Raw genomic sequence first — 23993 nt, 5'->3', positions numbered from 1 at the left:
GATGAGCTATTGTATAAATAAAGAATGTTATATCCCAAAGATGGTCAACACCACTGCTTCACTGCAGAGTCAATAAAAAGTAGGTTGTTCCTTATCAGTTTTTAAATTGTTAGAGATACAATCTATAGGGCACTGGAAAGGTAGATACCCAATTTATAATGGAAAGCTAGAAAAGATTCAAAATGTTACAGGTTTCTTTTTTTTTTTTTTTAATAGGGCCCTCTAATATAATTTGTGGGTTTGTGTGAAAGACTAGTTTGGGAGTTATTTTTAAATAGCAAAAATGAAACTTACCCATAGACATTTGTTCTCCACATTATACAGTACAGCACATAATAGAGGAAGACAGCACTCATGAATATGACCAGGAGGTATCCTCTCATGGCTGGCCCACCTGAGACACAAGGAGTGAAGTTCAAAGCAAAGGCAAAATTGTTACACAGATGGATTTTCACAATGACTCTAATATAAGCATTAGTGAATAAACATATAGAGAAGGAACAGTGGAAAAAAGATATAAGCCTATAATTTTGAAAACACTGTGCAGAAAGAGAAATTTTTTTCTGTCTCTCCTCTTATCAATCAGCACATGATGAATTTAGGCCAATAAACAGTTTCATGGTTTCAAAGTTAGGTGCTTCCCTATCACTTTCTGATGTTAGGTAAGAAAGGAAAAAAATTCCTTCAGAACAAAATTTTACACATCTATTCCATATCTAAAACTTTTTCTCAGAAACATTAAAAAGTATCTTTTTCCCTTTTAATAGAAAGCAATTATATGCCTTAAGAGGTGAATAAACATTTCATTTCTCAGTGCTTGAAATGACTTCTAAATGTTATAGATTATAAGTTTTACACATCCTTTTTCTAATTTTGAAAAACTAAGGAAAAATACTGAAAAAATATTTCCCACGTTCTCAATTTTTATATACTTTTAGATCCACTTATTTGATTTTTCAACATCATAGCACAGGTATATTCAGATAATTACTTGCTTGTTTTTGTATCAGACTGACAGTATTGTTCATTGCACATTTGCAGATACACAAAAACCTGGACACAATCCTTTCTAGAATGTAAATGCAAAAAAAAAGCTTTGTAGAATATATTTTTTAAAATCTCTAAAACATGTTTGTTTAGTTTTCTCTTTGCTTCAAAGATAAATATGAAAAGTTTCCACTTTCATATGTAATTAAATGCAAAAGACAAATTTAATATATGGTTCCATAACAGATCTTCTATTTCAATGCACGTGACTTTAATCAGGTATACTATTTCTCTGCCTCGCTTATCTACAACTGCATGTACCACTCCTCTCACTCCTGTCCATATCTGTTGGCCTCAGTTAGGGTGATGAGTATAGAACATGCTAGTCTGGTTGGATACATTTCCAAATAATGTAACACTGCCTCTCTTTTAATGGTAAATAAGTCCAAATGGAAATCTTAAACTACTCCCTTGCCTTCATAAGTAGAATGTACTAAACATAATTTAAGCTTTTCTTGATAGCATGGGGTCATCTTCACTAATATCCTAATTGTGCTGTGCTTTCTTACAGTTGAGACCCTTTGGAGCTAAGGAGCATGTGGGCTATTTGCTAAGCAGTCCTAAACTGCAGTGATTGTCTGGTTAAGATAGCTTATAGATTGCTGTCAGCTGTTGCTTCTCACTGCTATTAAAACAGCCATCACCCTCATATGCCACGATTATAAATTAGTTACAAATGAAGGCTATGTCAGGCGAAAGCAAATAAACAAGTTAAATGAGCAGTCGTTCATTTACACATACTTATAATCCCTGTGAAGAGTCAACACTAGTTGGAAATCAGAAGACCTGATTGACAGCCCAACTCCACATAAGACTTGGGGCACCCTGGGTAAATCAGTTTGCCTCTTCTGACCTAAAGCGTCCTCACATATCTACAGGTGAGAGCACACCATCTACCTCTTTGGTTATTAAACTGTCCTGGAAGGCAGTTTACCATCGGTCAAAATAGTCACCAAATATCTTGCTTAAATGCTCAAATTAAACAGTTAAGGCTCCACTAAGAATAACATCACTTATGCAAATATCCAACAAGGATACAACTTACCAGTATCAGTAAATTTTTAAAAAATATATTTACATCTAAGATAAAGCAGTGTATGAAGGTCTAGAGAAATAACTCAGTATTTACCATTCAATTTGCTCATCCATCCCCCAAAACATACTCCTTACGCAATGTATTATTTTACAGAGCATGGAGGTATGGATTAGCAAGACTTTTGTAATTGTTTTGTTGTTTTTCATTCATTAATATGTGGTTTAACTGAAAACAAAGAAGTTTTTCCTTCAAAAAGTAAACCAACCCCACTCTTGAACAGCCATTGCATACACCACCTGAAAAACATTTAAGAAGCTTAGCCACTCTCTTGTATTTCACCGGCAATACAAAGCTCCAGTATTCAAGTTGCAAAGAAGACTGGGGCCAGGCAGCATATCCTTGTGATAAATATGTACGGTTCCTCTTGCTCGCAGGAAGAAACTTCCGCAAATAAACAAATTCCCTAATTAAAATTCTATAAACGGAAGGACCATCTTGCTTTGAGCAAAATCATTCAAAGAAAAACCAGTTAGAATTAAATATAGGGTACCTGCTTTTAAAAAGACAGAAGGTCCTTCAATATAGCTTCAATTACCAACACAAACAGGTTTCAAGATCTTGACATTAAGGCCGGGCGTGGTGGCTCATGCCTATAATCCTAGCACTCTGGGAGGCTGAGGCGGGAGGATTGTTTGAGCTCAGGAGTTCAAGACCAGCCTGAGCAAGAGCGAGACCCCCCATCTCTACTAAAAAATAGAAATTATCTGGACAATTAAAAACATATAGAAAAAATTAGCCGGGCATGGTGGTGCATGCCTGTAGTCCCAACTACTCGGGAGACTGAGGCAGGAGGATTGCTTGAGCCCAGGAGTTTGAGGTTGCTGTGAGCTAGGCTGACGCCATGGCACTCTAGCCTGGGCAAAAGAGTGAGACTCTGTCTCCAAAAAAAAAAAAAAAAAAAAAAAAAGATCTTAACGTTAAACATGACTGACGCTAATGCCCTTAAAACCAGAATCCCTAAAATATCCTTTACAAAGTTTAAATCACAAAACAATCAAAAGTGGGTAAAGGGCAGTGAGGGAGAAGACCAATGGCAGAGAACAAATATTCACTTCTTCTCAAACTATGATATGCAACCCAATGTACACATACACATGCCAAATTAAGCTCAAGCTTGGCAACAGTTTTTCCTTTTCTTTAATAATAAAAGTATATTTTATTTGAGTGGAGCTCCAAAGTTTGTAAAAAGGTTATATGTCCATCACTCCATTTAAGGCTCAAAATAAGCTTGTTAAATGTTTGTACAAATTTTTTTCTTGATGAATGAGGAAACTGAAGGATTCTAAGGTTGAGTTGTCTCAGGGCACACAGTTCAAGGGAAACAGAAATAGATGCATGGTCTGACCATTTCCTTCTCAGAGTTCTATTCCTGGTGTCATCCTGTCTCTCGAGATAAAAGGCCTGAGGAGAACTCAAAAGAGAGAATTCTAATCTAAACTTTCTTATAGTGTCTTTTGGCATCTTGAGTTCTGGAAGGGTAAATTCAGACATTGGTGAAGGGAGGGGGTGACTCTAGGGCAGGTTCAGCACCAGCTGGGGGCTTGTTAACGTGTACATTCCAGAGTCTCTGCTTGATCTGAATCTCTGGGGCTCAGGAATGTGCATGTAAACATGCATCTTCCAATTTGAGTTTTATGCATATTAGATTTTGAGAATCACTGCTCTAGGATATGCAACAGAACTATGGAGGAAAAAAAGAAGTAATGGATTTGCTGAAAGAGACCATAACAAATGTTACAATAATTATCCCAATGAGACTGCAAGTACCATGAAAAACAGGTACTATCTTCTCTAACATTTTATTTCCATACTTCTAACAACACCTGTCACATAGGAGATGCTAAGTTGATAGTTGAACATAGTTACAGATCCCATAACTAGATGCTCTGTACTAATATTTTTTTACCCTAAATGCCTAGCACGTGGCAAATGCCCAATGGATAATCGCTGACTAGAATCATTAAGATGTATGAGTACTTAGCATGTGCCAAGACATGTGATAAATGCTTTTGGTGTATGTCATCCTGACAACCACCCTGTGAACGACGTAGTAAACTTACAATTTCCATTTTATAGGTAAGGAAACAAACTCTGAGAGAAGCAATAACTTTCCTGACCTGACAAGTAGCAGACCCAGGACTCAAACCCAAATGTATCAGGCCAGAGCCTATGCATTATACTACCTGCCCCCAGATCTGAGCTTTCACAAAGGAGCACAGGCCCACCCTTTTGATACCAGGCGAAACATTACAGAGCATTTATCCAATTTGTCAATCGCATCAGCTCCTTACGCAGTATCAATTCTAGGAATTGATGAAATGAAGAGAAAGTTTATACTCTTTTTGATTAAACTCTGTCGAAATAAAAGTCTGTTACTCCCAACCCTGTTCTTTCCAATGCTGCTCTTCCAGGCCATGCTAGTATTGTTTGTAAAACAAAATAAACCCTATGGAATGACAGTTGACAAATGGTAAGTTTTTTTTTGTTTTTTTTAAACTCTCCTAATGCTTTCTCAAACCAAAGGGAGCTTGTTTTTCCAACCAGCTAGAAAAAAAGCATGTTCAGCAATAATTCTGGAAACACTGTTCTACTCACCAGGTAAGAAAAGCCCTATGAGTATCTCAATCAATATCATACAACACCAAGTAAGAAACACTCGTGGTGACCTGAGTCCCTGTTGCTGGGTCCTTAAATTATAGCCTAGTTTTCATTCTTCTCTCTCCTAGCCACCCCAGCAGCTTGCAGCCAGCCAAACTTCCAATTTTTTTAGTCACTAAAATCCTAAACCATATCCACATTCACTCTGTGGTGAGGCCCCTTTGCTCCCTGCTTCCTCAGTGACAGATGTCCTGCTCTTTCTCCAACTAGGTCTTCTCTCACACCCAGCAAGCTACTGTTCAATACTAATACCCAATAACTTGCATCTTTGCGCAAATTAGAAAAGAATTCCCCCTCTGGCTATGCACAGCCTGTGGGCATCTAATGTCTAATATCTCAGCAGCAGCTAGATTTCAACCATGACTTTCCCCTTAGGCAGGTGCCCTTGTTCGTGGCTCACCTCCATATCTTTCCCAGGTGGCCCTGGTGACACCTGTGTCCATTCAGCCCTTGGACAGGCCCTCGTCCATGCAGGTCTCTGCCAGTCCTCAGTGCACACTGACGCACACTTGAGACTGTGTGGAGCATGGCCAACACATCTTACACCCTGCCTTCCTTCCTCTTTGTGCTTATTGCTCAGTTTGCGATTACCATCTGCAACCATGTGCCCATGTGAACAAACCTAGAACAGACCCTCCAGCTCCAGCCACCCATCAGTGTCTAGGTTTCTTGGTCCAGTACCACAGGTGCCCTAAGCCTAAGCCTCCCAGACCTCGCCATCTTCAAACATGCCAAGCCTTAATGGAGACGTACAGGGACCCACAGTGGCAGATGCAAAGGCCTCAGTCTTCTTCACCTCATTAACTACCCCTTTTTTAAGTTGGCCTTTACTGCTAATTAGACGGTCCAGCATCATTTATATACTGAGGACCTCCACCATCTGGCAGCAATGATCAGGTGAATAATATCACAGATTATTAAGCACTTACTAAATGCCCAGCATAGTACCAAGCCCTTTTCCACATAATGATGAAATCAAAGATATTATCACCCCCCTGCTAGAGATGTTTAATACCCAGAGCAGTAGCCAGAATTCAAACTAAGATCTATCTGATTTCAAAGCCCACACTTTTAAACTGTGCTTAATGATAGACTAGAATTACCATATTTTTAGCTATAACAGTGTGAATTAGTATATTCACTTAATATAAGGGGATGACATCCATTAAATGTATCCATTTAACAAATACATTTACTTAGAACATTATAACACAAAAAACTATTCATCTCACAATTAAAGAGATAAATCTTATGGAATGAGTAGTTTGGTTGACGGGATTTTCTGCTGGAGAGACTAGGAAATTCTCAATAGGCCATAATTAAACATTTAAAGACTAGCACACACAGATTTAAACAATATGCAGTATTATACCTGAAAAGTCTAAATTTAAATCTGAAGCTATAAGCTACTGCTATTTAACACAAATCAAGAAAAATACTGTGACATTACCAAGTAAATTAATAGAAAATTATAATTTGATTTATGCTCCCCTCCCAAAATAACAGAGTTGTATAATTTCAACAAATTGGACCAACTGTATAAATCCTGACTGATTTCTAAATACATAACTGTTTCTTTCTGCGTGGCAGAAGAGGAACATAAGTAACTTACTTTCCTGCTCTTCACTCTTCCAATTCTTCCGCTAATACAATGATATGAAGCTGGTTCCTACATGTACACATACCCTCTCAGTTTTTCAAGAAAGCCAGCGCTTTTGCTAGATTTCATCCTTAGCATATGTAGACAGACCTTTTCACTTAAAGCTAAGCCCTCACAATCAAGGCAGATTACCAAATCCTCCCATGAAAATGGGGTGTGCTCACTACAAAGAATATAAAAAGGACAGAAATGACTTTTCAGCAGAATTTTGTTTTTTAATAGCACAGCCGGACACAGTAAAATCATTCAGCTAATAGCAACTGTACTGCATAGCAAAAATAAATGAACTGGAGTTCCTGTTTTCAAGATCCCTCCCTTTAGACCAAGCTCCATTGCAAATACACAAAGAAGCTTTTAAGGGAACTTCTGATGTTTCCACTATTTTTTCATATTTTCTTCCGGGGCCCATTTCTTCTCCTACAGTGAAAATTTTCTCTATTTCCTTATACTAACATCCTACTGATAAGATACCAACCTCCAAGAAGTACTAGATATTTTTAACACAGTGGTGACTGTTGAGATAAATTTTGGCAATAAAATTCACTGCTTTTAAGTGTACTATTTTGATGAATTTTGGAAAATATATAAAATCAGGTAATAACCACCAAAGTATCATACTAAACATTTCCATCAACCCCAAAAGTTCCTCCATTTCTCTTCATAGTAAATCCCTTTCCCCTACTTCCTGGCCCCTAGCAACCTAATCTATCACTAGTTTTGCTTTTTCTAAAGTTTTGTATAAATGGAATTATACAGTATATATCTTAGTTCTGGCTTCTTTCAATTTACATATTGCTTTTGAAAAAAATTGTCCAAATTGTTGCTTGTATTAGGAGTTCATTCTTTTTTATTGCTGACTAGTAATAGTATTATATTGGATGGCTATACCACAACTTGTTTATCAATTTACCAGAAAATAAACATTTTATTTCTTTGCAGTTTTTTAGTTATTATAAATAAAGCTGCGCTGAACATTCAAGAACAACTCTTTGAGTGGATATATATTTTCAGGGGTCATATAGTAAATATATATTGAACTTTATATTGCATTCTGGTGCCCAGTTTTGAATAGCACATTTACTTCAGTTTAAAATGAAAAAGCCCCTACCAATAGCAATTCAAATTACTGATGCTATTGTGATTTGTAAGAATGTAAGAATCTCTTCATCAAGCATTTCATAATGCCTATGTACTGTACTTTACGATCTGGGGAATAGAGCTCACAGTCTGGTGAGGGAACTAAGTTGTACTGTTTTTAAATTATTTTGATTATCTGTTATGAGAAGTAAAGCAAAATATTTTAGACCCTTGCTACTCAAAGTGTGGTCCAGGGATCAACAGAATTGGCATCACTTGGGAAGTGGACAGAAATGCAGACTCTCGGCCACACTCTTTGATCCACTGAGTCAGGACCTGCATGTTAGCAAGAAGCCCCAGTGGCCTGTGTGTTTGAGAAGTACTGCTGGAGAAGGTCAGAGGAAAGAGGAACTGTATCCAGCTGAGAGGATCAGGGCTTCACAGAGAACATAGCTGTTGAGGGGAACTGGAAGCTCACTCTAAGTTCAATGCTACGTCTTTTAAAAGTCTAGAGCTTGACCTTTTAAAATTTTCAATCAAGAGAATTTTCTCTGAAGAAACTAGTCAGACTCTCTTTGAAAATAAGTGGCTTTAAGAAAAATTTCCCTCACCATTCTAGGGCATGTTTGTGGTTCTTTGTAAATTCCCTGGACACTGTCCTTCCTATATTATTTTCAGTCATATCCTTTTATCTATTATCAGTATCACTATGATTACTGCCATTTGTGAGAAGAAAGATGTGGGACTTCTCCATTCATATTACACCTACAGCTGCAGTCCCCAACCTTTTTGGCACCAGGGACCATTTTCGTGGAAGACAATTTTTCCACGGGCCGGGGAGGGGGAGGATGGTTTCGATATGATTCAGACGCATTGTATTTATTGTGCGCTTTATTTCTATTGTTATTACATTGTAATATATAACGAAGTAATTACACAACTCACCACAGGCTGGGGACCCCTGACCTACAGGACACACACTTCATTCTGCATCTCTTTCGGATTCACCTAAAAGTGCCAATTAAATCACCGCCAACTATTTATAATATTTCCAATTTTTGCTATTCACAACTTGGACTCAAGAAGTACAGATCTTAGAGCTGGAAAGACCACAAGAGTTGAGGGCATTTAGACAGAGTGAGGTTTTATGTACCACATTACAGAAGAGGCAGCCAGGATTTAGAAAAACTAAAACACTTGTCAAAAGTGATCTTGCTAATAAGTAGCAGAGTGTGTGGCATGACGAAGCATTTTTACCTGGGTTCCCCTCCAGCACAATTCCTGTCTTATCACGTGTGCACAGTAATATTTACTTATTCAATGCAATAAAGGAATGAATTAATTAATATCTCTAACCCCCCACTCACCTTGGTTCTGTTCCAATCCTTTCTGATCTCCAGAGTTTTCAATTCCTGAACCACCTTCCCTTGGGGGACACCGCACCGGCCTGGGCCTCCCACCGCTAACTTCGCTGCCTGTGCTTCTAGATTCTCCCTTCCTCCTCCGCCCACCTAAATACAGGTGTTCTCAAGCTGTTATCTTAATCCTGTTTCCTAAACCCGTGTTCTCATTACTTCTCCCCCTTAGCAACTGGCAGTAATCTACAGTCTTTCTTCCCTTTAAACCAGCCCACATGCTGTATCCGGCATAAAATCTTCAAAGTGCAGCTCACATCTTGCCACTTAGATTTAGCCTGGCATTTAAGACTTCTACAATTTTGTCCTCCCATCTTACTTTTCATCATCTTCTTCATGCAATTTATTCTTTGTAGGCAGCAGCATAATTCGGTGTTAAGATTACTTCTTTCCTTTGCAATCAGACCCCCTGAGCTTGAGTCGCAGCTCTTCCGCTGACTAGTGGTATCACCCTAGGAATTTGCTTAACCTCTTTATACTTCAGTTTCCTCAGCTATAAAATGGGAAATAATAATACTACCTAATAGAGCTATTATGATCTAAAGCACTTAGATAAGTATCTGACACATGGTAAGGTAATCTTGTTTTAATTCTTCTTTTAAAACTAGAGAAGTATTAGCTGGCCATACACCAAGCCTTCCCTAGAAAACTAGCTTTGTAATATCCTGGTAGAGATGCTAAAGAACTCATGACATCGTGTGCTAAGAATAGCCTCAAAAAAATAAGTTTACATTACTGTGCTATTATTGCTGCACATTCATTTTGACACTTTAAAGTATCTGTGACAGGAAGTCTTACTCATCTGCTTCTGAATGTAAAATGAAAGGCATTCAAAATAGTAGTAATTCATTGGCAAAACTCAGAATTAGATCCTATTTCTGGTTATATAAACCACACCTTTTTATGCTTTTCATAATAAAACTGCTCTGAGACTTAGTAAAAACAAACAAACAGAAAACCCGATTTGTAATTGGCATTTCAAATTTATATCTTGAAGGAAAAAATAAAATGAAGAACTCTACAAAATATCGGAGCTGACAAATAGGTTTCATCTTCCACTCTCATATGGACCCATTTTAATGTTGAGACAGATTCACATATTGTGTCCTAGGCTTAGAAGCAAACATTGTGGTGACTCAGTAGCGTCTAGCAAGGTAAGGAGGAAGACTGGAATTTTTGTCAGCCCTAAGCTAGAGAATGAAGGCAGAAGAATAAACACTGTGCAACAGATGGCAATAAAAATGGTTACAATTTACTAAACACTTATGTGACAGAACTGGTCTAAATGTTTTAGATGTACAATTCTTTTAATCCTCAAAACCACCCCTTAAGAAAGGTGTTATTATCATCTCTCTCACACGGATAAAGACCCTAAAGCGCACAGGAGTTATAACTTCTCCCAGGATACCCAAGCAGTAAGTGGCAGAGCTGGGACTTGAACCCAGGCACACACCAGAATCCATATTCATCAATATGCGACTCTCAAAATACTTTAATCTCCTTGATGCCAGAAAATGGAAAGATTGACAGAAAAGGTAGCTCCACAAATCACTGAGATGATTACAGCCTAGATTCCATTAAATTAAGATGTTGATGTGAATAAGAAACCTGTAGCCTAGGTTCATCGTACTCAAGAGTTCTGCAAGTCCAGTGGTTCAGGTCTATGCTGAGGAGCTCAAGCGATTCCCTAGAACTAAATCACAAGACCACTGTGAATCTACATATTTACCAGTGCCACTAAAGCATAATGTTCCCAGTCAGTAACTGTCTTTCATGAAAAGATCTCCAAACAAAACTGTAATGTAACAAATTTGCTAGTAGAATTATTATTCTCTGATGAACTTTAATGCGTCAGAAAGACTACCTAGATTCATGAGTAAAATGTAGCTAATTCCTGATGGACATTTGAGCTCCACAGCTTTCTCAAAACAGTTTTGAGACACACTGGTGTCTGAAATTTCTGCATGGGGTTCCAGGAATAGTAAGGAGAATAAACCTAAAAAAATTACAAGGTACTTTAATGAAATTATTATTAATTGTTGCATTTAAAGACAGAGAAGGAACTAGAATTAACTCTACTGAGAAAACAAGGCCCAAAGAGTGCCAGCCTCTTGCCCAAGTTTACACAGCTTATTAATAGCAGAACTTCTACAATATTGGTGATGCATGTAATGTTCTAGTTTTAATTTAAAAGACTTTTCTTACTTCTTATTTACATTTTGGCTTAGAATAGTTCCAAAGAAGGCCCATTCAGATTGAAAATAAAAATAACATTTAAAACTTTAATAACTTTAGTATATGCTGGTTCTATTAACAGTCTCATAGACACTGGCCACCTGTAAAACTAGGAAGAAGGAAAATAACAGGCAGCTGTATTCACAGAAGGAGAGGGGATTTTAACATCACCTACTAGAGATACAAACATTGTATAAAAACATTTCAAGTGTTCAAACTTAACATTTAACGACTCTGAGACAATGGTGGTGTTGCCTTTGCTTACCTGCCCTTTTAGAATCTGTTTCCCAAAGGCCCTCTGTTCCAGCAGGTGAAGAACGTGGTGAGCAGGGACCAGGATGCCAAAGGAGGCTGTCTGCTAAATTTGGGGGGCTTCTCTACCGGAAGTTATCCAAGACCGAAGGGTTGTGCAGCTTCTTCACTAGCAAGTACTGAAATAAAATACAAAGATAGCATACGTGTAAGAATGGCTCAGCTACCTAAGAAAAATTTAAGGCCATTTAAAAGAAAACCCCAGTATTTAATGAAAACACTATTTTAGTATTGTGATCTCCTAAAAACTCACTTCTAACTTCCTAAAAAAATGTTCTACTGGATGATAAAATTACCAAGCACAAAGCAAAAAATCCAACAGCAAAACCAGTAGCACATATTACATTACAGTTGTTCATGACTGGTTTTCCAAAGAATCCCACTCAGTCTCCTTGAAAATAATAACATATTCAGCTCAATTAATCCAAAGCAACCTGGTAAAAGAGAACCATCTGTCTTATTTTTCAGCTTCTCTCCACACATACACACAGCTTTATTGTTATATACAGAGGGAGAGAAGGAGCTATTGCTCTGAAAACCATCAAAAGAAGAAGGGAACAGAGGGAGAAGGGAGAATGAGGAGGTTGAGAAGAATAAAAATATCTAGAAGACAGTGAGGAAAAAGGAAGTGTGGGTGAATTATTGAGAAGAGCAACTAATTTAAGAATGTGCTGTGGGCTTACTCAAAAAAAAAAAAAAAATGAAAAAAATCTCAAACTGCTCCTGCTACAGCTTTTCTTACACAAGACTAACCCTGACACACACACACACACACACACACACACACACACAACTGCATGCACTTAAAGGGGCTAAAATATGGTATTCTGGTATTTTTGAGTATTTAAATTGAAGGCACTTGAAAAACAGCAGGTGCAAGAAGATCATTTTGACTGTTGTGCTGTTTGTTAAAAGCAGATAAAATTTCCATATGAAAGATACTTTCCTTATACTAGAAAAAAAAAGGCGACGTCCTTATCTTCAAGGACAAGCAATTGAGACAGACCTTATTGGGTAACTCTTATCTTTTAAGGCTCCCCACATAATTTAATCATATTATCACAGTTTACTATTCTTTGTTCAATCCAATATATACGTACAGGCAAACTAAGATATCGTGGGTTCAGTTCCAGACCACCGTAATAAACCAAATATCATAATAAAGCAAGTGACACCAATTTCTTAGTTTCCCAATGTAAATAAAAGTTATGTTTACACTATACTATAGTCTATTAAGTGTACAATAGCATTATGTCTAAAAAACAAAGTACATACCTTAATTTAAAGATACTTTGTTGCTAAAAAATGCTAACAATCATCTGAATCTTCAGCAAGTTGTAATCTTTTTGCCTCAATGATGATGGCTGCTAACTCATCAGAGTGGTGGTCCCTGAAGGTTGCAGTGGCTGTGGCAATTTCTTACAATAAAAGACAATTATGAAGTTTGCCACATCAATTGACTCTTCCTTTCAGGAAAGATTTCTCTGTAGCATGTGATGCTGTTTGATAGCATTTTACCCACAGAACTTCTTTCAAAATTAGGGTCAATCCTCTGAAACCCTGCTACTGTTTTATCAACTATGTTTATGGAATATTCCTAGTCCTTTGTTGTTATTTCAACAGTATTCACAGCATCTTCACCAGGACTAGATTCCATCCCAAGACACCACCTTCTTTGCTCATCCACAAAAAGCAAATCCTCATTCATTAAAGTTTTACCATGAGATTGCAGCAATTCCGTCCCATCTTCAGGCTCCATTTCTAATTCTAGTTCTCTTGCTATTCTACCACATCTGCAGGTACTTCCTCCACTGAAGTCTTGAACACTTCAACATCATCCTTGGCCTGGTGCAGGGGCTCATGCCTGTAATCCTAGCACACTGGAAGGCCGAGGCGGGAGGATCACTTGAGGTCAGGAGTTCGAGACCAGCCTGAGCAAGAGAGAGACCCCCGTCTCTACTAAAAAATTGAAAGAAATGATCTGGACAGCTAAAAATATATACAGAAAAAAAAAATTAGCTGGGCATGGTGATGCATGCCTGTAGTCCCAGCTACTCGGGAGGCTGAGACAGGAGGATTGCTTGAGCCCAGGAGTTTGAGGTTGCTGTGAGCTAGGCTAACGCCATGGCACTCTAGCCCGGGCAACAGAACAAGACTCTGTCTCATAAAAAAAAAAAAAAAAAAAAAAAACCATCATCCATGAAGTTTGGAATCCACTTCTTCCAAACTCCTGTTAATGTGGATATTTTGCCTCCTCTCATGAATCACAAATGTTCTTAATGGCATCTAGAATGGTGAATTCTTTGCAAGTTTTCAGTTTACTCTGCCCAGGTCAATCAGAGGAATCATTAGCTATGGCAGCTACAACCTTATGAAATATATTTCTTAAATGATAAGAGTTGAAAATTGAAATTAGTCTTTGATCCATGGGATGCAGAATGAATGATGTATTAGCGGGCATGAAAATATTAATATCCTTCTACATCATCATAGCAGCTTATGAGTGACGAAGTGCCTTGTCAATGAGCAGCACTGTTTTGAAAGAAATCTTTATTTTTCTAAAAAGTATGTCTCAATGGTAGGCATAAAATATTCAGTAAACCATGCTATAAACATATGTGCCATCATCCAGGCTGTGTTGTTCTATTTATAGAGCACAGGCAGAGTAAATTTAGCACAATTCTTAAGGGCCCCTAAGAGTTTTGGAATGATAAATGAGCATTGGCTTTAACTTAAAGTCAACAAGGCCCTTAACTCCTCACAAGAGAGTTAGCTTGTCCTTTAATGCTTTGAAGCCAAGCATTAAAATTCTCCTCTCTAGCTATGAAAGTCCTAGATGGGATAGTCTTCCAATAGAAGGCTGTTTTGTCCACACTGAAAATCTATTGTTTAATGTAGCCCCCTTCATCAACTATCTTAGCTACATCTTCTGGGTAACTTGCTGCTGTTTCACTTTCCACTTTGTTATAGAGACTCCTTCTTTCCTCAAACCCCAGGAACCAACCTCTGCTAGCTTCCAACCTTTATTCTGCAGCTTCTCGCAGCTTTCATAGAATTGAACAGAGTCCAGGCCAGAGATGGAGAATTTTTTCATGTTGGAAGGCCACATTAATTTAGCTATAATCAAATAAGGCACCATTCAAGAAACTTCAATTAGATATGCTTAAAAATGTACATTATTTTGTAAAATCTAACTACTATGTACTTAATAATGGAGGTCCACAGTTTCAGTTGATCCTCTAGATGGGTATCAGTCATTTGTGAACTTAAGGGCTTCTTGATTTGGGCCAGGTAGGAGAATGTAGATTCACAGCAATAAGTGGTTGAAAAGCAAGAAAGCATTTTTCAGGCACGTTGCCAAAGATGTGGGTATTCTACTGTATTTTTCCATATTTCAATTGGATTTTTCTTAGCATCAAATGACTTTAAAATGTCATCTACTGAGAGCTCAGTCAATTCCATTCGCCGTTCTTTAAGTGCCTTGGTGATATCAAATAGGTGAGGCTGAAATGCTAATTTGAGAGTGATGTCATGATTTTCAAAGTCAGTGAACATTTCTTTGCATTCTCCAATTAATAGGTCTATAATAGCTGCATATTCATATTCTTCAAATGATTCGAGTATATCATCCTGCTCATCAATGACCTTTGTTAACTGGGGAAAAGACATCTAAAATTTCCTTTTGAAGAAGTGTTTTGAGAAAAGATACCTTTTTTCAAAATGCTTGGATTTTTTTTGCCACATATCATATATAGACTTAGTTTTACCTTGCAAAGAAATATTCAAGTAGTTTTGATTTGACATGATATCACACAGAAATGTTGCATTCCTACAGAAATATTCTTTCAATAATTCACATTGCTGATTCTGTTCTTCATAAAATTTAACTATCTGTTCTGGCAGAGATAAAATTTTGGCTAACACCTGTCCCTGAGATAGCCAAAGAACTTTAGAACGATATAGCAAATCCACACGGAATACCCCATCATTCAACTTTAACATGTTACAAAACTGACGATGCCCTGTTGCATTTGCACAAATATAGTTAACAATACTTACAACTTGTTGCAAAGTGTCACTTAAAATATTAATAGTAACTTTAGCACAGAGGTTTTGCTGATGCAAGATACAATGAAAAGAAATGACAGCATCTAGATCTGTAATACTTTTTTTATCTGTGCAATAAACCCTTCATGTTTTCCTGTCATGGAAGGTGCACGGTATGTATATATACTCACTCGATTTACCAAATTTAGTCCAACTTCATGAATTTATCTTGCAAGTTGTTGAAGATATCTATTCCCCATGTTCAGTTCACAAGAGTGTCCAAAGTAACTCTTCATAGCAAAGAAAATTTTCTGTTATGATCCAAATGAAGTATAAAACCTGTGCTGAGTCAGTATTAGTTGATTCATCCAAAGCAATTGAATGATATACATTTTCCTTTTGAAGTATTGCATGAAGTTCTCTTAAGTTGAAGGCTAATTCATGCTGCTGATCATTTATGGCTGCCTGAAAAGAGGCAGTTGTTTGTACTTTGAAATGTTATCAGGGTCTAAGCATCCTACAACTTTGACAATGCATTCTTTCACAATTTCTACATCACTGAATGGCTTCCCTTTTTTCCCGAATATATAAGCTACTTTATAAGTTGCTTCAGTGGCATTATTTCCAGGTCTTATTGCTGCCTGAAAGAATTGTCCCTGCTTTTGCTTGCTATCTTTTCATTTCTGCAATACAACCTTTCCTGTCTCTTCCGCTAATTTAAAATATTTGTGGTCTTATGAGTGTCGTAATACTGATGAACAATGAATTTCCTTACTGTTGATATTGCTGTATCACAAAGCAAGCAAATCATCTTATCTTTAGCAAAAATAAGATTATATTGCAATTCCCAATCCTCATTAAAAAATCTATTTTCTTCCTTCAGTGTTCTGTTGGTCTTCTCTGACATGATGGGCTGTTAAGCAGACGGAATTTAAAAATACTGTCGAGCTGTGCAACTATTCAAAAACTCCACTTCAAACAGAAACACAGCACATACTGTGAAAAGCTGATAACAGACTGGCATACTCGACCCCCTAAACTCTTGCCAACCAGCCTCATGTGGTAGTGGTGCCAGTCAGGCAGGGGAAGTTAGAACTAAATCATGAGTGTAGCAGCCGTCAATTTATCCCTTATGGCTTACTAATGTTCTAATTGTGCCAGTCAATCTGAGAGACTATTTCACTGAAACTTATTTTGTTCTTTGGTATTTTAAATACATTCATTTTAAAAATAAAATAAAAACATAAAAGAAGAACAAAAGTGTATTAATAAAAATAAAAAGATTTCATTGTAAAATCTGGACTCAGTCAAAAGGCCACCCTTAAATCTAGAAGGCCACATGTGGCCCAAAGGCAGCAGGTTCCCCACCCCTGGTTCAGGCCTTGCTCTGGATCAGGCTTTGGTTGAAGAGAATATTGTGCCTGGTTTGATCTTCTATCCAGACCACTAAAATTTTCTCCATGTCAGCAATAAGTGCCGTATTACTTTTTTATCATTTGTGTATAGCAGTTTAAAAAAGACATCTGCACTAGAATGTTTATAGCAGCACAATTCACAATTGCAAAGATGTGGAAACAACCCAAGTGCCCATCAATACATGAGTGGATTAATAAAATGTGGTACATATATACCATGGAGTTCTACTCAGCCACAATAAACAACGGTGGTCTAGCACCTCTTATATTATCCTTGATAGAGCTGGAACTCATTCTACTAAGTGAAGTATCACAAGAATGGAAAAACAAGCACCACATGTACTCACCATCAAATTGGTATTAACTGATCAACACTTAAGTGCACATAGTACTAACATTCATGGGGTGTCAGGCAGATGGGAGGGGGGAGGAGGAGATGGGTATAGTCACACCCAATGGGTGCGGTGCACACCACCTGGGGAATGGACATGCTTGAAGCTCTGACTTGGGTGGGGCAAAGGCAATATATGTAACCTAAACATTTGTACCCCTGTAATATGCTGAAATAAAAAAAAATTTTTTTTAAAGTGACCTACAAAAAAGAAAATTTCCTTTGCATTCACAACTTGGCTAAATGTTTGGTGCAAGAGGCCTAGTTTTTGTCCTATTCTCAGCTTTCTGACATGGCTTTCTCACTAGCTTAATCATTTCTAGTTTTGATTTAAAGTGAGAGATGTACGACTCTTCCTTTCACTTGAACACTTAGAGGATATTGTAGGGTTACTAACTGGCCTAATTTCAATATTGTTGTGTCTCAGGGAATAGGGAGGCCCAAAGAGAGGGAGACAGATGGGGGAAGGGCTGGTCAGTGGAGCAGTCAGAACTCACACATTTATCAATTAGGTTTGCTGTCGTACACAGGTGTGGTTTTTGGTGCCCCAAAACCATTACAATAGCAACATCAAAGATCACTGATCACAGATCACCATGACAGATACAATATAATAAAAAGTCTGAAATTCTGTGAGAATTACCAAAATGTTACATACAGACATGAAGTGAGCATATGCTGTTGGAAAAATGGCACTGATGGGCTTGCTAGACACAGTGTTGCCACAACCTTCAATTTGTAAAAAACGAAATGTCTGTGAAGTGCCATAAAGCTAAGTGCAATAACATGAGGTATGCCAGCAACTGGCTCTAATGCTGCTTCGGGTCTTTATCTTTTAGTGAGGGCTCCTGTGCTACATAAAACTTGTCAATAAATCTGTATGCTTTTCTCCTGGTTTTTGGTTTTTTTGTTTTGTTTGTTTTGTTTTGTTTTAGACAGGGTCTCTCTCTTTGTCTGGGTTAGAGTGCAGTGGCGGCAGCGTAGCTCACAGCAACCTCAAACTCCTGGGCTTCAGCGATCCTCCTGCCTCAGCCTTCCGAGTAGCTGGGACTATAGGCATGTGCCACCACGCCCAGCAAATTTTTGTATTTTTTATAGAGACAGGGTCTTTCTCTTGCTCAGGCTGGTCTCAAACTCTGGGCCTTAAGCAATCCTCCCACCTTGGCCTCCCCAAGTGCTAGGATTACAGGCATAAGCCACCACACCTGGCCTTTCTCCTGTTAATCTCTCTTATGTCAATATAATTTTTGGACCCACCCTGGTACCATAAGAGGATGGGGGTGGAGTTTTTTCCTGCCTCTGTACTCCCTGGTGTTAGTAGAAAATATTTGTTATTTTAAAAAATTCTTGGGAAACAAATATTTTTAAAAAGGTGAATATTGTATTTTAGAAGCCACATATGAACTCTAATGTCCATCAGCAGGCAAGTAATTTGATTATTATGAAAATCATATAGTAAAATAAAAAAGTCAGATTTTACCAAATAAAGAAAATTTTTAAAAGTTGAGTACACTAAGATTATTTCTATGTGTTTTATGTATGTTTGTGTAATACATGACAATAAGTCCTCACTTAATATCATCCATCATTCTTGGAAACTGCAATTTTAAGCATAACAATGTATTAATATAAGAAAACCATTTTTTCCAACATTATAAAAAAAATATTGAACAAAATGACATTATTTGAGGAATGGCTGTATGTCATTTCACTTAAAGTCACAGTTCCCAAAACTGAAAGGCATTAGAGAAAAACAAAACCAGTTGACATGCTGAGTTGTAGATTACAGGGCATTTTTTCCTTAAAGCAGACACATTTTAAAATTTACAGAGAAACAGAAAATGCTTATGTTCATATATTTCTATGTACATTTCACTTTGAAATGCTAAGTGATTGATAAATTTAGAAATTAGAAAATAAGTAATGTAGTGCTATTTAGTGGTTCTTTTTATAATAGAGAAGTCTTCACTATGAGACAGAATTTTGAACCTAAAGAAATTATGGATTATGGTAAATTTGTACCTCAGAATTATTTTCCTGAAATGTACAGAAAGAACAGTTCCTTGGTTTCTATCATCTTCTATTCACTATTATCTACTACTCACTAGAGTAAACGATCAATCACAATTTCAAAGTTAAAAGGGCCCTTTAAGATAATTTAGCCTGAATAGATTGGCAAAGAAACCCCAAGTAATGCCAAACCAGGAAAAGCTGGGGGATGGGGATTTAGTTACACCTGGAGAAGCATAAATCAAGGGAAGAAACAAGATAGCCCAGTCTCCTGTTTGAAGAGCCTTCATGAAGAAGAGGAATTAGCCTGGTTCTGAAGGCTGCCTACCGGGCATTTAAACCAAGGCCAGTGAATGCAAAATTGAAGGAGCTAGGTTTGAGTTCAGTATGAAAAACAACATGCTAATATTTAGGATGCCTAAAAATAATACAGGCTGCATTGTTGAGTAGTGGGTCACTCGTTACTAAAGATATTCTCTTGTAAGGACCACTTGGCAGGGCGTGCAGGGTAATGCTTAACAAACTTTAGTATCCATTGGCATCACCTGAACATCTTGTTCAGCTGCTGATTCTGATTTGGCAGGTCTGGGGCTGGGCCTGATTATCTGCACGGCCAGCAAGCTCTCCGGTGATACCAGTGCTGCTAGTCTGTGGCCCGTGCTTTCAGTGGCAAGGATGTAGGGTGAAGGGGGCATTAGAATGTTACTTAAACCAGTTTCCCAAACTGTGGTCATTGCACAGAGTCTTCCAACTACATGATTTCAAAAGTCTTCTCCAACCCTGATTTGGGGGCAGATGATTAATAAATAGGGTAAGTGGCTATTGGCAGAGTTCTGTGACTCCACACGTTCAAATTTCTAAAAAAGTATTGTATCTTAAACCCCTAAGCTCACAGCAGTAATTCATTTTCACAATTCTAAAGAAGAGATGTTTTACTTATATTAAAAAATGGTGCTCTTATTCTGAGCTTGGAAAGTAACTGAAACCAAATAAATGTGCTCCGATGAATGAATGAATGGATTATTTCAGTATACTACAGTTAATGGAAATGCAGGATTCGAGAAAACTTGGCTCTGAGTAATTTTTCCCAGAGATTTCTCTTACAAAATTGTGTCTCTAAAGGGGGTGGGGAAAGTCTCCCAAGGCCACAGTTTGTAGTGTTCCCTCCACTTCCCTACCACCTACATGAACCCCAAGAATTCCTTCAATGCCTGGAAGGCCCCTGTATCTTGGTCATATTTTTCTGTGCTCCTCAGCTTATCTAATAAATTTGGGCTTTCAATGGTACAAAATTCCATGTGATGCCTCTCCTGGACAAATGTGCTGATTATCTGAATAAAAAGCCCTTCCTCAAATTTGAAAACATTCTTATGTTTCTCTTCCAGAGTAAATAAATCTACAACTAACAAGAAACCAGTTTCCTGCCTCTCCTCTGACTCTGAAAGTCCTCATTTTCATTCCTAAGTTACAAATAGGTGGGGCCTGGTGACGACTCACACCTGTAATCCTAGCACTCCGGGAGACTGAGGCAGGAGGATCACTTGAGGTCAGGAGTTCCAGAGTAGCATAAGCAAAAGCGAGACCCCTTCTCTACCAAAAATAGAAAAAAATTAGCTAGGCGTGGTGGCTCATTCCTGTAGTCCCAGCTACTAGGGAGGCTGAGGCAGGAGGATCACCCAAGCCCAGGAGTTTGAGGTTGCAACAAGCTAAGATGCTGCCACTGCACTCTGCCTGGGGTGAAAGAGTGAGACTCTGTCTGAAAAAAAAAAAAAGTTAACAATAACATTCCATCCGATTTCAAAAGTTTCCTTTGCAAACTACTTACTGAGTTATTCTGAATGAACCCAGATTATTTTGGCCTTTAGGAAGTATCATCTCCTGTTTGTTACTTTTTCTCCTTATCTCCTCTGCTATTTTTAAAAGAAAGAAATGGGTTAGCTTGAGGGTAAACAAGCAGATGAGCATATATCAAATCTTAACATTCTCATGTTGGAGACCATTCTGCTCTCCACAGCAAATGAAAATATGTGACAATATGTGTACCACTATCCATCAGACGATCTCCTAAAGCCCATTACAAATATGAGGTGAATCATAACTTGGAGTACCTGATAATTTATTAGTACAAATAAACCAACACATATGGTATATATATTTTCATGAAATCATACAATCCATACTTTCTAAAACCAGTAGGTTAACGCTTCAGGCAAAATGTGTTTCTAATTCATTTCTTGATAAAATTAACTCTGAACGTTTTCACCTCCCCCAAGTAAGCGTTGATTTATTCAATAAAGAATTTCCCAATGCCTACTCTATGCCAGACACTGTTCTAGGGACTGGGGATCCAGCAATGAAAAAGAAAAACAGTTTACAACCTAATGAGAGAGGCAGACATTAGCAAGTAGATCACAAGTAATTATCAAATTACAATTGTGGGGGACTAGGACCTGACTCAGGGAGGGAAGGACAGCAAGAGTATCTGAAAGATAAAAAGGAGTGAACCAGATGAAAGAACATTCCAGGGAGAGGAGACGGCAGCATTTGCAAAGATTCTGGAGAATGAAAATGGTCTACTGGAAGAACTAAGGCTGCCCATAGATAGCACGGGTGGTGATGAAAATAATAGCTCATCTACTACATTCGAGGCTTCACTGCACACACTCATCTAATCCTCACAAAAGCACTAAGCAGGGCACTATTATTCTCATTCTATCTATAGGGAAACTGAGGTCTGGAGAAGTTAAATGACTTGCCCAAGGTCTCAAGATAAAAGGGATCAAGACTGGTTTGGGCTTAGGCAGTTTGCTGTGGGATCTTCATTCCTAACCTCTAGGCTACTACAGCTTCCCAGAAGCAAGGGCAACTTAGAGCTCTCCCCATGTCAAAATTTATCCTCTTAATTTTCATTTTTCACAGAAAGACATGGTGAAATATTAGATGTGTTAAACAAGAGCTTCAGTCTCATTCCCAGAATCTTGATAAAGGTATGATTCCTAGTTGGAATCTATTTCATTAGAAAATATTACACAGAATTTGTTTTCTACAAAAATGTTAATAGAAGTCCAAATGTTAATATAATAAATGTGCATGGGCCCCTTAACCAAAATAACCATATCTTCTCAAGGATATTTTTAACTAGATTTATGATCTCTTTCCTATCCCTATTCCTCTTCTCCCAGGGACAACCAGTATCATGAATTTGATGGACAGCCGGTCTACTTTTCATTCATACACACATACAATCATAAACATTATGTGGTATATGATATTGTTTTAAATAATATTTAACATTTACATAACAAATACATAATATTCTGAAATTTGTTTTTCACTCTATACTTTTGGTTTTGAAGTCTATCCATATGATGCATAAAGATCTGGTTTATTCTTTTTAAATACTGTAGAATATTCCATGAACCAAATATATCACAAAGTTACTCATTCCCTGTAGTAGACGTTTAGATTGCTTTCAGAGAATTGTTTACCTAAATGTCATTTTGGAGTCAAATTTCTTCTTGCCAATCTGGTAGAAACAGTTTACTAAGCCAGTGAATCCTACAAATTGCCAGAAATACTTAAAAATTATAATTTCATTTTTAAATAGAGTTTTTTCCCTAAAGCATAAACCTTTGGTAGTTCAAGCCATAAAAAATACCTAGATATTTAAAATACTATGAATCTCTGAAAACAGAAACTAAACAGTATTTTAAATGAGCAAATAAACTTCTAGTGTATGTGAATCTATAATAATTCTGTTGAAAATAAAACATATTGAAGAGAAAGTAAATGCAGAAAATAGTCTTCTTACGACCACTTTCCCTTCCTGATAACCACACTGACTGGATAGAAAAATCAGTGCTTTGGAGAAAGTAAGATAAACAAACCAAAGGTCCTCTGGAATGCTTTGTTCTGTGTTCTGGCCAGAAAATAATCCAAGGCACAATCTTACAGAAAGGTGCCTAATTTTTTTTTTTTAGAATCAAGGGACTGTGAAGTGCCTACTATGTGCCAAAGACAATGTTTGATAAAGGGGACAGTTAAACAGAGCAATAAAATATTTGGTCTTTGATCTTGAAGTGGTTAGACCTATAAATAGTGTAACTATAAACAATGATCTATGTATATTAATGACTATTTTTAGCTCAAGGACACTGTAACAAGATTTATTACCAAATATAAACTGAAGTCAAGTTTATAAATATGTGAAGACTCATCTATGGGATTCCTAGATCTTTAACATCATTTTCTATAAAAAAAGCATCTGAGGGATGGGGGAGGAAGTGCAAAAACCCACCTAATAGGTACAATGAACACTATTCAGGTGATGGGCGCACTTATAGCCCTGAGTCAAGCCATGGATCAAAAACATCTGTACCCCTTTAATATTTTGAAATTAAAAAAATATAAGTATCTGAGAAAACCTTAAAAGGTAAAACCTTAAAATGTAGATCTTTCAAAATATGGATGACTATTCAAAAATGATTGCATTCTTCACAGTATAAAATAACATAGTCTAGAAAATACAAAAGGAAAGTTGAAGATAGGCATTTCTCTTCTAGAGGAGAAGGGAGAAGAAAAGTCTCTTCTAGCAGAAGTGTACAGAACTCTCAAGAAGGAAAATAAAAAA

The 23993-nt window shown here is 37.4% G+C and overlaps 1 protein-coding gene across 11 annotated transcripts in view; it reads right to left on the bottom strand.

Moving 5' to 3' along the window:
* The window catches only part of ST3GAL6 (ST3 beta-galactoside alpha-2,3-sialyltransferase 6), a 62245-nt gene that overhangs the window by 24428 nt on the left and 13824 nt on the right, over positions 1-23993 (bottom strand). For 4 of the 11 annotated variants that reach the window (XM_069475061.1, XM_069475062.1, XM_069475060.1 and 1 more), the window contains exon 2: positions 295-394. The exons of 1 other annotated variant lie outside the window; for it this stretch is intronic. Coding sequence is in view for 7 of the 10 variants with exons in the window: in XM_069475060.1 (XP_069331161.1) it covers positions 295-383 (89 nt within the window). In the remaining 3 variants the exon portion in view is untranslated. Of the gene's footprint in view, positions 1-294; positions 395-5201; positions 5605-11453; positions 11620-13219; positions 13420-15738; positions 15766-23993 lie in introns of those variants that run through there. 6 more of the 11 variants (XM_069475055.1, XM_069475056.1, XM_069475057.1 and 3 more) reach the window with 4 other exon arrangements.

Source organism: Eulemur rufifrons, chromosome 7, assembly GCF_041146395.1.
Source record: "Eulemur rufifrons isolate Redbay chromosome 7, OSU_ERuf_1, whole genome shotgun sequence".
Classification (NCBI taxonomy): domain Eukaryota; kingdom Metazoa; phylum Chordata; class Mammalia; order Primates; family Lemuridae; genus Eulemur; species Eulemur rufifrons.
The sequence above is the reverse complement of the archived record's forward strand: the minus strand, read 5'-3'. Positions and strand labels throughout refer to the sequence as shown.